The sequence below is a fragment of the Bos grunniens genome, chromosome 24 (assembly GCF_055505025.1).
Source record: "Bos grunniens cultivar Pamir isolate PY7600 chromosome 24, Bosgru_T2T1.0, whole genome shotgun sequence".
NCBI lineage: Eukaryota > Metazoa > Chordata > Mammalia > Artiodactyla > Bovidae > Bos > Bos grunniens.
Genome location: NC_141188.1, coordinates 62,400,559 through 62,414,462, shown reverse-complemented (window position 1 = coordinate 62,414,462; position 13,904 = coordinate 62,400,559). Strand labels below are relative to the sequence as shown.

Below are 13,904 nucleotides of genomic sequence, written 5' to 3'. Positions count from 1 at the left end.
ACTCAGCCCTTCAGAAAGATGAAATAGTGTTATTTGCAGCTACATGGATGGACCTAGAGATGATCATAGTAAGCAAGTCAGACAGACAAATATCATACGATACCACTTATATGAGGAATCAAAAAAATGATACAGATGAACTTATTTACAAAATAGAAGCAGACTCACAGAAAACAGCTTATAGTTAACAAAGGGGAAAAGTGAAAGACGGCGTAAGTTGGGAACTTGGAATTGATATATACATACTGCTGTATTTAAGACAGATAACCTACAAACACCTTCTGTCTTTGTAGGAACTCAATATTCTGCAATAACCTAAAAGGGAAAAGAATTTGAAAAAGAATAGGTATACATATAACTGAATCACTTTGCTATCTACCTGAAACTAAAACAACATTGTAAATAAAACTAAACTCCAATATGAAACAAAAATTAAAAAATAAACAGGTGTGCCTATAATCCAGCACACCCTAAGCTAGGGGTCTACTCTCCAGTATGCCGATGTCTTTCTGCTCCCACCAGTTACCAAGTTCTCAGGTCTGTTTTTAACTAGTTGAACTCATGAAATCTAATTAAATACAAGCATACCTTGTTTTCTTGCTTGAGTTTATTGTGCTTTGAACACACTGGGTTTTGTATAAATTGAAGGTTTGTGGCAACCTGCAATGTCAGATAATGTCAGCATTTCTTGGCAATAAAGGATTTTTAAGGTATCTACATTGTTTTTAGACATGCTGTCACACTTAGTAGACAGCGTATGGTGTAAACACAATTTCATATGCACTGGGAAACCAAAAGGTTCATGCGACTCACTTGACTATGATGTGTGCTTTCTTGTGGTGGTCTGGAACTGAGCCTGCAGTACACCCAAGGTGGGTCTCTCTCTGTGTAAAGTTGTGAAAGGTAAGTGTGAAAAAAGGCAAATGCTTCTAAGAAAACTAAAGTGAATGCTTTGCAATGACCCAAATAAATGTGAGACACTAAACACAAAAGACACCAACCAGATGCTGAACTGGACAAGGCCTCTGTTAAAAGAAAACAAGAAAAGGAGTCTTTAAAAATGCAGAAGGAGTTTACACTCAAATTTGTTCTGCAAAGATCTATAATTTCTCATTCCCCACTAAAGAAACTGAAATTGGGAATTAGGATGGTGTGGTTAATGTGAAAAAGGCTCAGGAAACTATAACCAACCAACACATATGTCCCTGTACTAAAAAAAGTCAATGTGTGAATGTAAGTTATGTGTTTTAAGTTAAAGATGTTTAAGATATGAACTTGTAAATGACTTTTTCAAGTAACTCAGCAACCAACCAAGCCTGACACAAGGGCTCCTACCATAGCAGCAGCAGAATGAATGAATATAATAACCAAGAGAAGTCTTCCTAGTTGAGGGATCACTAGTTAAACACAAAAGTCAACGTGAGAAATCAAAAGTGATACGTGTATACCATAAACATTCCATTCCAGTTTAAAATATACCATGTTTAACAATAAAAAACAAAAGATACTATGTTTATTTAATAAGAGCAGCAATTGTAAGTGGCTTTAAAGTGTGATTTTTTTTTCTTGGTGTATTTCTTCTAGCTTTTTATTATTTCAACATTGACTGCTGATTCTGTCATTTTTCCAAAATTATATAAACCTACACACAAGGCAATGCTCACCAAAGTATGACTGATTTATGGTCTTGAATCAAATATCCTCTTCATATTGATTTATCTGTTTTTGTCATGGTATATATAATTTCTCCATCCTTTAAAATTTTGTTTTCCAACAAATCATCATCATGACTCCATTGTTGTTAACCTTATTCCTTGTCAGAATCTTCAGTCTGTCTGAACTCAGATTGAAAAACAGTTTTTAAACCATCCTCTTACACGTCAAGATTTTGTGTTAAACTTTTCTTCTTAAGAATTTCATTCCATGCCTTTGCCTCATGGCCAACATATCTTTGATTTACTCTATAGGGTCTATATTCTTATTTTCTAATTTTTTCCAAAATAGAACTCAAACCCTTTTGCATAAGAGATATATTTAAACATTTCAGAATTCTTTGATCCATAGATTGGATCAAGAATATTATTCTTGGGATGGGGAGGTAAAGTAGAGGGGGGAGGAACGAAAAAAAACAAAACTTTATAAATTCCTGACAATTAGGATGTAAAGACCAGTTACTTAGAAAGAGTATGAGATGCTCAATTTTATTCTTCATGTATTTCCTTATCAGAAGTACAATTAATGATAAAGACCATCTTTGATCAAGTCCAAGTCTGTCCTATTCACACTGACTTTTTATGAGAGGAATAAACTGGTACAGACAAGACTTCTTTAACAAGTTCTACTTATTTGCCAGTAGCAGTCAGTGGCAACGGAGCCATGTTCAGGGGCACGTAACCCGTGCAGCCACCCAGGACCCTGTGCTCAGAAGGGCCCCAGGCTTGTTTAATGTTGCTGCCGTCTTGAAACTCTTACTAATATTTGCAGAAGGGGCTTCGTAGTTTCACTGCCCTGGGCTCTGGAAACTTCACAGCTGGTGACAGACAGCCCTCAGAAGCCCTGCTCTGTGTTCTCCCCCTCACTGATGCTCTAACTTAGTGTCACTCTTTGGGGAGGTAACAGTTTATAAACTGGACATGTTTCAATATTGCAGACCTGTCTGCCGATCTACTTTTCTCTACTGAGAAAGAACTTAAGTTTTTAAAAACTCTTGAGTTGCAGAGGATATCCACCAGTGCCCCTACAACACAGATTGTACGATATGTTTCCTTGGTGTTCACGTCACATGTCACTTGCTGTAGAACTTTCAACACCCACTTTCTGAGAGAACTACCGAGACTTGTCCCTTTGAGAGAAGGTCTGCTGACTGGATCAGTGATACACCGAAGGTTTTGCCGCTGATCCTGTTTTGGTTCATTTAAAGTGAAAGGAGGGGCCTTCCCTGGCGGTGCAGCGGCTAAGACCCTGCACTCCCAATGCCGGGAGCTCAGGTTTTACCCCAGGCTAGGGAACTGGATCTCACGTGCTGCACAACTAAGAGTTCGCATGCCCCAACTAAAGATCCTGCGTGCCGCAGACAAGACCCAGAGCAGCCGAATAACCAATTAATTACAAAATTTAGATTATATTTTAAAAAGTACAGTGAGCACTCAGTCAGCTGCCAGGCGGTCCAAGCGCAGAATCCTTCTAGCGTTTTATCCCCCAATCTTGCACAGTCTCACCAATCCCACCTGCAACAGCAAAACGATTTTGGCAGCTCATTCTTTGAATTGTCCTGAAGCACCTCATCATTTTCATAGAAATAATTCTCATGCTTATCAAATTCATTTTTTTAAGCCGGTTAATGTTCAGTTAAAGTTTTAAATTACAAAAGGATCAGCTCACACTCATGGGACTGGGATGACCCATGGATTTTAGTAAGCTTGGCCATTCATTGGCTAGGAGCAGCAGGTCCCAGGCGTTCCAGCCTAGAGTGACCCACTAGCTGTGAGTCATCTGTCAGTGTGTGGTCGGCTTCCATCAGCTCCCTCTACAGAGGCTAGGAGAATGCAGGTTCATCCGTGGTTAAGTGGAGCTAGATTAAGATTAAGCTAGGTCACTATTACAGTAATAACAGTGACGTGCCCTGTGTGCTCAGTCGCTCAGCCATGTCCTACTCTTTGCGACCCCGTGGACTATAGCCCGCCAGGCTCCTCTGTCCATGGGATTCTCCAGGCAAGGATACTGGAGTGGGTTGCCATGCTCTCCTCCAGGGATCTTCCCGACCCAGGGATCGAACCCTCGCCCCTCATGTCTCCTGCAGGTTCTTTACCACCAGTGCCACCAGGGAAGCAGTAACAGTGGTACAACACCCCAAGTCCAGAGCTCACGACGTGTCCCCTCTCTGCTAGACGGGCAGCATTATCACACCAGCTTGCCGTTACTCCGCACCTGAGTGCCTCAGGCTTGCTTCCTTCCCCCCTGGACTGACTAACGTGACTTTAATAATGAAAACCAACACCCTTCTTTCCCAGCCTTGTCACATGCAGACTCACCTGCAAGTAATCTACTAACTTCAATGGCGTGCTAGTCTCCGCCGTCTCAACTTCAATAGCAAAAAGATTTTGGTGGCTTAGAGTGGTGTCTCACTCCCTGAAGAGCAGAAAAGTGCGTGACAGTGACTAGCGGGGTGCTGGTTTCAGCAGCTTCCCGAGCCCAGGAGGGCCAGAGATGGGGCTGGGACGGAGGAGCAGACAGGCTCTGAAAGCCCTGATTCCCACCACCACCCCCCCCCCCCCGGCTTGGCCTCGACTCGCTGTGGAATCCGGGACAAACCACCTAACAGTATAGTCTGCTCCTTTATGAAATGAGCATCAGCATTCAGGCCCATCTAGCCTGGCAGGTGCAGCGCCAGAGCAGGCACATGATAAATGTGAAATGAATGAATACAGGGATGTGTGAATGCCTGGCAGGACAGCGTAGGGTCGAACGAGATGGTGGCTTAGAAAACGCTTGGGAAATAACAAAGAATTTTTCACAGGTGCAAGGCTGGCATTACTCCTCCCAGAATCTAACAGTTGTGCTCATGACACTTCCCAATGGGGAAAGGTCTCGAGCAGCCATGTGATTTTCCCACTGCTGTCTTGCTGAAGGATTTCAACTGATCTTGAAGACTGAAAGGGCACTTACCTCTAGATATCTAACCAACTTTTGTTTTCTTGCTGAAGTGATCCATCATTCTAACCATCTCTGGTTTGAACACTCATCTGAGTAACTACACGAATTCCCCCACTGTCTCGTTTTCCATCATGCAGGTCAGCTGTGACTTGGATGTAGCACTACAGTAGGTCAAGGTTTCTTTCTTTCTTTCTTTGGCTGGACCATGCAACATATGGGATCTTAGTTCTCGGACCAGGGATTGAACGTGTGCTGCCTGCATTGGAAACTCAGAGTCTTAACCACTGGACCACCAAGGAGTCCAAGAGTAGGTCAAGGTTTTGAGTGAGTTGCTGATATCCTTATCTTGTGTTATGCCTTCGTCCAGAATTGTCCTTGCCTACAACTAATCATTCCCTAAGATCTGCTTTCTACCATTCAGCAGGTTTTACATGGTCGTGCGAACGGACCTGACAGGGCGAGGCCCTGGGGTGGTGAGGCAATAGGACTGCATGTCCACACGGTGGGTGCCCCATGGTTGCCATGGTTTCTGCAGTTGGTGCATGCCCTGGAAGGGGTAGCTCTCTCCACTGAGAACCAAGGACGCAACAGGATGTTCTGGCTGGTAAGGGGGGAATGTGAAGAAGGAATGGGGCGCATGAGACTTGTCCAAGATGCCTTAAGGCATCTTGAGGTCTTTATAGGTCCCAGTTGTCCGCAGGGGCTTCCTCGGTGGCTCAGCAGGTAAAGAATCTACCTGCAATGCCAGAGTTGCAGGAGACGTGGGTTTGATCCCTGCGTCAGGAAGATCCCCTGGAGGAGGGGCCTGGGAAATAACCATGGACAAAGGAGCCTGGTAGGCTACAGTCCATGGGGTCACAAAGAGTGGAACTCGACTGAAGCGACAGAGCACACACATACAAGCCACAGACCTCTGGGAATACAAGCTAAACCAGGCCAGTCACTTCCTTCTTCCTCACTGTCTGAAGCTGCCTTTCTGCCAGCTTTTTCCCAATCAAAGCTGCCCCTGGCATTTATTTTAACTTTATTTTACTTGCAAAACAGGATGAGGTTTGAGGCATGTGGAAGAAAGAGCCTTCCTCACCAAAGAATTGGTAACTGCAACAGAGGGGACTCAGGCCAGGGGAGCCATCACCTCTTGACACAGACACTAGCGTCTCTTCCCGTGGAAACCTCTGGGCCTGGCCTGGCCTCACCACTGCCCCTTGCTCAACCTGAGTAGCCAGTGATTCCGGCCCAAGTTTGCCTGTATTCTGTGGCTCACTGAGGATTCTCCAGTGCACGATAAACAAATGAAAACAGTATCATTGGCACTGATTTGTAGGGAGACCATGCCATGGTTCAAGGCACAGGCTTCAGAATCAGCTGTATGAGTTGTGGTCTCATTGCTGACTCGATGTGTGGTCCTGGGTGAGGAATGTGCCCATAGGATTTCTGTGAGGAAGTAAGAAGGTAAGCATTAGTCGCTCATCCAGTTCCAACTCTCAGCAACCCCATGGACTGTAACCCTCCAGGCTCCTCTGTCTTTGGAATTCTCCAGGCAAGAACACTGGAGTGGGTTGCCATTCCCTTCCCCAGGGGATCTTCCCAACCCAGGGATCGAACCTGGGGCTCCCACATTACAGACAGATTCTTTACTGTCTGAGCCACCAGGGAAGCCAAACTTAGCCAGCATCTGGTAACGCATACCTCTGATTTTGTCGTTCAGTTGCTAAGTCACTTCCAATTCTTTGCAACCCCAGGGACTGCAGCACGTCAGTCTCCTCTGTTCTCCATTGTTTCCCAGTTTGCTCAAATTCATCTCCATTGAGCCAATGATGTCATCCAACATCTCCTTCTCTGTCGTCCCCTTCTCTTCTTGCTCTCAATCTCTCCCAGCATCAGGGTCTTTTCCAATGAGTTGACTCTTCACATCAGGCGACCAAAGTATTGGAGCTTCACTTTCAGCATCAGTCCTTCCAATGAATAATCAGGGTTGGATTTCCTTTAGGATTGACTGGTTTGATCTCCTTGCTGTCCAAGGGACTCTCCAGAGTCTTTTCCAGCATCACAATTCAAAAGCATCGATTCTTTGGTGTTCAGCCTTCTTTATGGTCCAACTCTCATACCTCTGATATCACTGATAAAAATACAACCTTCAGGATTTCAGAACAGTCTTAATATATCTCTTAACACAGGCGATTGTTAGACCTCTATGTGAAGGCTATCTAAAAGGATGCTTTGAGAACCAGCATGACATGAGAGTTCTGACTTTTTTATTTTCTGGATATTTATTTATTTGGCTGCACCTGGTCTTCGTTGTAGCACGTGGTGTGCAGTTCCCTGACCAGGGATTGAGCCCCAGCCCCCTGCATTGGAAGCATGGAGTCTTAACCACTGGACTACCCAGGGAAGTCTTGAGGGTTTTCATTAAATTAGAAAATCTGAAGTTTCTAACATTTAAAATGGGTTGGTTGGCTTCACATTAATATTTAATGTGATTTAGGAAAAATTTTCAGGTCATTTGAGAAAGTTAAAAATAGCATTTTAAGTCAACAGAAACAATGAACAAATGAAGTATCTTATCAAGACCAGAAAGATGTATATACTTTGTGAACTCCGTGTTTTCATAGCAAGCTCCATGGAATCACTATTTCTCAGGCAGAGAGAATAAGCTTCCTTGTAAGAACCCAATTCCTGACAGAATTTACATTTTAAAGCAAGGTAATGCACACTTGTCTCCTCAAAGGCTTATTATGTTGTTTAAAATGCATGATGTATGAATATTAAATCACAAGAACTATAGCAAATATTATCACCTAATTGTCATGTAGATTTTCTTCCAAGGAAAAGAACTAAAAATATACACAAATACACTCAAATTACCCAAGCTATATTGGGTTCTTCTGGAATTTTTTAAAAACATATTTTATATTTAACCCATATGCTTCTCATGTGATTTTCCTTTTTATGGAAATGTAAGATCTGTTTCAGGCATTTGGAAGAAACTGGGTCTATGATGATATGGGAAGGGAAGCAGGATTTAATAGTTCCATTCTGAATCATGCTTGAAAATTACTTAGAATGGCTCATAAATGAAACCTTTTCCAAAAATGAGCCTCGTTAGAACAGAAAGAAGGTAAGCAGGACTAAATGAAAGCATATAGTGAACAAAATTTTCATATATTTTGAAATAATGCATTGACTTTTAGCACCAATGAATGCTGAATTTTATTACCAAATAACTGAACTATAAAGTATTTTTAACTTATAGAGTCCTGGAGCTAATGCCTGCTCCTGTAATACTTGGCTAAATGTCAAACATGTGGCTCAGTAAACAAAGTCTCCCTGGTGCTCAGACAGCAAAGACTCTGCCTGCAGTGCAGGAGACCCAGGGTCAATCCCTGGGTCAGGAAGATCCCCTGGAGAAGGGAATGGCAACCCACTCCAGTATTCTTGCCTGGACAATTCCATGGACAGAGGAGCCTGGTGGGCTGCAGTCCACAGGGTCCCAGAAAAGTTGGACATGACTGAGTGACTAACACTTTTCACCTTCCAAAATCAATACAAGTTAGCGGATGGCATTTCAGCAGGAAAGAGAAGCGCGCTAGAAACAGAGGACTGTTCTTTGCTTGAGGGGAGGGGAGAAAGGGGAAGAAAACTGGGATAAAAAGACCTTATCGGTCTCACAGGATGGAAGTGGATGGTCAAAAACAGTCGTTTCAGGACGGGGTGGGGCCCAGGGATGGGAGGCCTGGAAGGGGTACCCGGGAGTCGGGTGGGGCCCTCACCCTCCTGAGTCCCAGGCTCCCAGGCCTGAGCCTGGGTGTGTCTGTGCCGCTTGGATGGACCAGCATCCTTACTCTATGGGATTTCACAGAGTCGGACACGGCTGAAGTGACTTAGCAGCAGCAGAAGCAAGCTGCCTTGGGAGAGACTAGGAAGGCCAGGCGTGGTGACGGTCATGGCAACTCCTACCAAATAACTGGCCGTGGCTGCCTCAAGATGGTTGTTGTTAAAGATGTGGGTATCCTGGGCTCGGTGAGAAGGATGCCAGGGGTTGTTACCAGGGACTGCTGGGGGCACAGACAGGGAGTTTCCCTTGTTTAGGAAGCAGCATTTGAGCTTCCCTGGTGGCTCAGTGCTAAAGAATCCGCCTGCAATGCAGGAGGTGCAAGAGACTTGAGTTCAGTCCTTGGGTCTGGAAGATCCCCTGGAGGAGGAAATGGCAACCCAGTCTGGTCTTCTTGCCAGGAAAACCGTGGACAGAGGAGCCAGGCAGGCTATAGTCCATGGGGTCACAAAGAGTTGGACAAAATCTGAGCAGGGACTTGAAGGTCAGGAGGCACTGGGTGCTCTGGAAAGGGGACAGGGCAGGGACGAGGCAGCCACACGAAGGGAAGCATGTGGGCTCGAGCAGGAAGGGGAGAGGTTCCTGCCAAAGGGGCCATGTGGAGGTGGGCGAGCTGGCAAAGGGGCCCACGGGGCGCCCGCTAGAGAGGGGCCTGCTCGGGGGGCCGCACTTTCTCAGATTATTGATTCTTTTCGTGTTCTCCACTCCCTGGCGTCCATCCCTACTTCCAAACTTTTCCATGTCTCCATGTCTCAGCAGAACCTCAGTAAAGACTTGATAGAGAATCGTGTAGCTGGGGCTCATGAAGAATCGTTAATTGTGCTCATGAAGAATTATTGTGAGCCCCATAAAGAAACACCTCTCTCCAGCTCAGAAGTGTCTGAACCAATTATGTCATCTCAGGAGCCAGAATCAAGTCACCGGCCAGCTGGTGACACCTGCATCACCAGAAGCCATTCTTTCTTGTACATGGAATGATTTTCTAGACAGAAGCCTACAAACTCCAGGTGAAAGAGCTTGTCACTAGGTAACCAGCATGACATCATCAGGAGACTTTAAGGCGTCAGTTAGGGCACGGTTACACAGACTTCGACCATAGCGTCTTTTCCTCTCCACTGGTTTTGGCTGACAATCCTCCCTGCTCTTTAAGAGTTGTAACATGGCTATAATAGACTTACCGTCGGGTGTTATTTTTGAAAGATATGCTTATGGAGCTGTTTGAAGAGCTATCGTCGTCTGCAAAAGTTGGGTGCCAAGAAGGTGCTTTTCCTACTGAGGAAGTGTCCAGGCCTGTCATTTCTGCACAAACCCCTTGATTTGGTTGCAAGATTTTTTTTTTTCATTTTAAATACTCACACATATAAATCCAAAAGCCAATAAAAAGGTCACCTCCCTCAAGTCCTAAGAAGATGGTGCCTTTTAGGATTAAGCTCACTCATAACTTTTACCCAAGCACCATCCTCTTTCACACATTTTTATAGAACATAAAGCATGACAATTTTTAAAAAGCAGTAAAGAAGCACTCCCTGGTGGTCCAACGGCTAAGACGCCTCGCTCCCAGTGTGGGGGCCCGGGTTTGATCCATGGTTAGGGAGCTAGATCCCACAAGCCACAGCTACGACCTGGAACAGGCAAGTGAATTTTCTTTCTTTTTTAAAGTAATAATGGGCTTCCCTGGTGGCTCAGACAGTAAAGAACCCGCCTGCAATGTGGGAGACCTGGGTTTGATCCCTGGGTTGGGAAGATCCCCGGGAGGAGGGCATGGCAACCCATACCAGTGTTTTTGCCTGGAGAATCCCCATGGACAGAGGAGCCTGGTGAGCTACCGTCCTTGGGGCCACAAAGAGTCGGACACGACTGACTGATGACTAAGCACAGCACAGCACTAACGAGGAACTTCCCTGGTGGTTTAGTGGCTAAGACTCCACGATCTCAATGGAGGGGCACCAACTAATGACACAGCTAAAGATCCCGCATTGCACAGCTAAGACCTGGCACAGCCAGGAGAAAGAAAAAGCAGTAACGAGAAAGTGCTGTTTGGACCAGGAACCAGGAGGCCATTCATGTAGAAGTAATTATACAGGCAACAGCGCAGCCTCAAAACTCAGTCTGGCTGCTCCTCAGGCGAACACGAATCTGGCCCGCTTGCTGGCAGCGCTCTGCGGATGTTTTATATGGCTGAGCACCAGATTTAGACAGAAAAAGCAGTGTAAACTTCTTGCAAATTAACACCACTTAGTGGATGGTACACATTTTTTTCCCCTTTTTTCCATGGTTAGATGTTTAATGCTGGAGAGAAATAAAGGATACAAGCAGAGATGGGCACTGTTTTAACTCTTCATAGGACAGTTCAAATCTGCCATTTTGATATCATGACACTAAGGAAGAAAAAAATGATCTCTTTCTCTTTGGCCAACATTGCTCTTCCTAGAACTGCGTCCGTTTTTCACACGGCAGCAACGGTACCTTTGTGACGTCAGCAACTGAGAAAGGGCTCTGTCCCAGCAGAGTCAGGGACTTGGCCCCTGCCCCGTGGAGGCTCCGCGCTCCCTGCAGCCCCAAGACCTCACGCTTTGTGTGTGTGTCCAGTCAGTGGAAAGAAAAGTCACCTCCAGAAAAGAAAGAGAACCACACAAAGGAACCGCAGAGCCAAACTTTTAGATATGGAGATCCCTTAAAATCTTTGAAAAAAGAAAGCTGAGGCCTTTGGAAGGAAATATACATCAGGGTTCTTTGAAAAATACCCCCAGCTTATCTCCCTCTTTCATTTTGACTGAGAGCCGATCGAGCATTGACACAGCAGTGAATCTGTGTAGGTACAGCCAAACCGCAAAGCTTGGAAAACAGATTCAAATTCACCCTTCTACTCAATAAGCCGGGAGTCATCGCCAGCATGAGACAAAGCGGTCCCCACTCAGGGCCAGATGGAGCTGCCTCATGGTTATAAAACAATTCCGAGATCAGCTGCTAGAGCTGCTGGCGGTCTAAACAAAGAGGCAGGAAAGCAAAAGCATCCCAGGATAAAGGTGTCCCTGCCTGGGCTTTGTGGTTTTGCAGAAGGGAGGAGGCTGTGAGGCCCTTTAAATAGTACACGTGCACATGGTTCAGAGGGTGAGCACTCTGCCTGTGATGTTCTGGGAAGGTCCCCTGGAGGAGGGCATGGCAACCCAGTCCAATATTCTCGCCTGGAGAATTCCACAGACAGGGGAGCCTGGAGGACTACAGTCCATGGGGTTGCAAAGTGTCAGACAGGACTGAGCAAATAACACTTTCACTTCACTTTTCATATATTTATTTTTCTGGTGAGAGTGTCTAGAGCTTTTAGAAATTTCTGGAAGAGATCCCTGACCTCCCTGCTTCCCATAATACAGCAAATAATCTCCAGAGCCAGAAGAAGCCCTCAGCATCAGTGACCAAGTTCCTTGTAACTACACAATAAAACAGGGTGTTTTACCTTCACAGAAAGAAGCTATAATATTACAACTGGTGGGTCACTCGTGCTTAAGCAGTGATGCAGCAATAAATCTCAATCGTGATTTTAAATTGTAAAACCATCCTCCTGGTTCCATAAATACATCCTATGCAGTGACTATAAAAGAGGCTTCTCATAAAAAGCACCAAAGGACAGCTACTGCCTCATTAATTTGGTCCAGAATCAAGCGAATTACCCTCAGTAAATACTAATTCCTCAAGGATTAACTAGAGAATTTTGTTTGTTGTCCTGAAATTTATGAGTTTTGTGGGGTGGGATTTGAAGCCTAGGTTGCTTTAGGAAAAAAAACACCCAAATCCATAAATCTGAGGGAATGCCTTGACTTCAGCCAGTCCTGAGGTCAATGTTAACACTTCAGGGCTTAATGCTGGGATTTGAGACCTAACCCCGTCCTGAGGAGCCTGAAGGCAAAAGGGCACGAGACACGTGTAAACCAAGAGAGAGAGTCCGCAGAGAGAGAGAGTACAGCCCACAAACCCGACGTGCGGACTGAACGGAAACCCACCCAGCAAAGAGGCTTCTCAGGAGAAAACAGGAGCGGACTTTGCCACTGCGCATCCCTGCTCACCGGAAGGCGGGTGACTCGCGCGCAGACCCTGGACCGAGCCAGGCCTTTGTGCCGGAGGGACAGTCACTTACCTGAGGCAGGCGGCTGGTCACCGGGGCCCCCCCTCGTGGGGCCGGGAAGCTCGGTGGCCGCCCCGTCCGGGGGCTGGCCCCCCGCCTCGGCCCGGTCTGCTGCGGGCGGGAGGCCCATGCCGTAGGCGCACTGGGGTAAGGGTCCACTCGGGGGGGTCTCCAGTCCGGGCGCCGGGTCCCCCGAAGTCAGGTCCCCACAGCCTGCACAGCCGTCTGCAGAGCGGGCTCCGGCTGCCCAGTGCGGGCACCGGCCGCCGCCCGCCTCTCCGTGCAAGGACTTCTTGGGGGACGCGGGCCTCCACGCAGTCCTGCAGGGGGGCATGGGGAGGCGGGGGCTCTCGGAGCCCTCCAGGCTGTCCGTCCCCGTGAAGCACTGGCTGAAGCTGTCGTTCTCGCCCACCTCCAGGGGCTCGGGGAAGGGCGACCGGCCTCCAGGCGGGGTGAGGACCACCACGGAGTCTGCGGTCCGGGGGGACCTGTCCGTGTATTCGTCCTCCGTGGGCACTGGCCTGCAGGGATCCCCGTCGATCTCGCTGACCAAGGAGAGCATCTCGGCGTCTCCCCGGAGGGGACAGGCCGCTGCGCACGCGCCCCCCACCTCCGGATGGCACGTGTCTTCAGAAAACACCTTCTGTTCCAGCGTCAGCAGGAAGACACCCTCACAGACTTCGCGGGCGCTGGCGGCCTCCACGTGAGTGCAGCTGAAACTGTTGCCTGCGGACTCCTGCTGATTTAAATTCAGAAGGCAGAGCGTTAATACCAGCGTTAGAACGTGGTTCTGCTAAACGCGGCTGAAAACGGTGTTTATGGTAATCATTTCCACCATAACAAGTATAGATGGAATGCTCACTGCTGCGCTGTATTTGGGGTATTGAGGATTAGGGGGTGGGGGGAACCCTCAAATAGAGCCCAACCAGAAACAGATGAATCTGCATTTCCAAGGGGGCAGCGTGTTTACATCCAAGCAAGGGAGGGAGCTAACCCAAGTAATTTCAGAACACTGGATCTCACCTATGCTCTCAATCTCAATTTAAAAAAAAAACTCATAAACAAATATTGAATTCTAGTTAGTAGCTTTGCTTTTTGCTGTGGTATGGCTTAGTAATTCTGAAACTACTGCCTGTGTATTCTGGAATTGAGTAAATGAGTAAATATATTGAGAATAACAGGGTTTCCTGCTACGGGAGAAGGGAAGATTCGAGCACAGATAAGGAAAGACTGCAATGACGCCTGTAGTGCTGGGACCAGAATTACAGAAATCAGTGTGAACTCCGGGTGGTGGCTCAG

The 13,904-nt window shown here is 46.6% G+C and overlaps 1 protein-coding gene across 3 annotated transcripts in view; it reads right to left on the bottom strand.

Annotated features, from left to right (window-relative positions):
* The window catches only part of TNFRSF11A (TNF receptor superfamily member 11a), a 62,975-nt gene that overhangs the window by 4,055 nt on the left and 45,016 nt on the right, over nt 1–13,904 (bottom strand). For 2 of the 3 annotated variants that reach the window (XM_086373710.1, XM_086373712.1), the window contains exon 9: nt 12,618–13,344. In XM_086373710.1, the coding sequence (XP_086229836.1) occupies nt 12,618–13,344 (727 nt within the window). The remainder of the gene's footprint in view (nt 1–12,617; nt 13,345–13,904) is intronic. The other variant, XM_086373711.1, reaches the window with a different exon arrangement.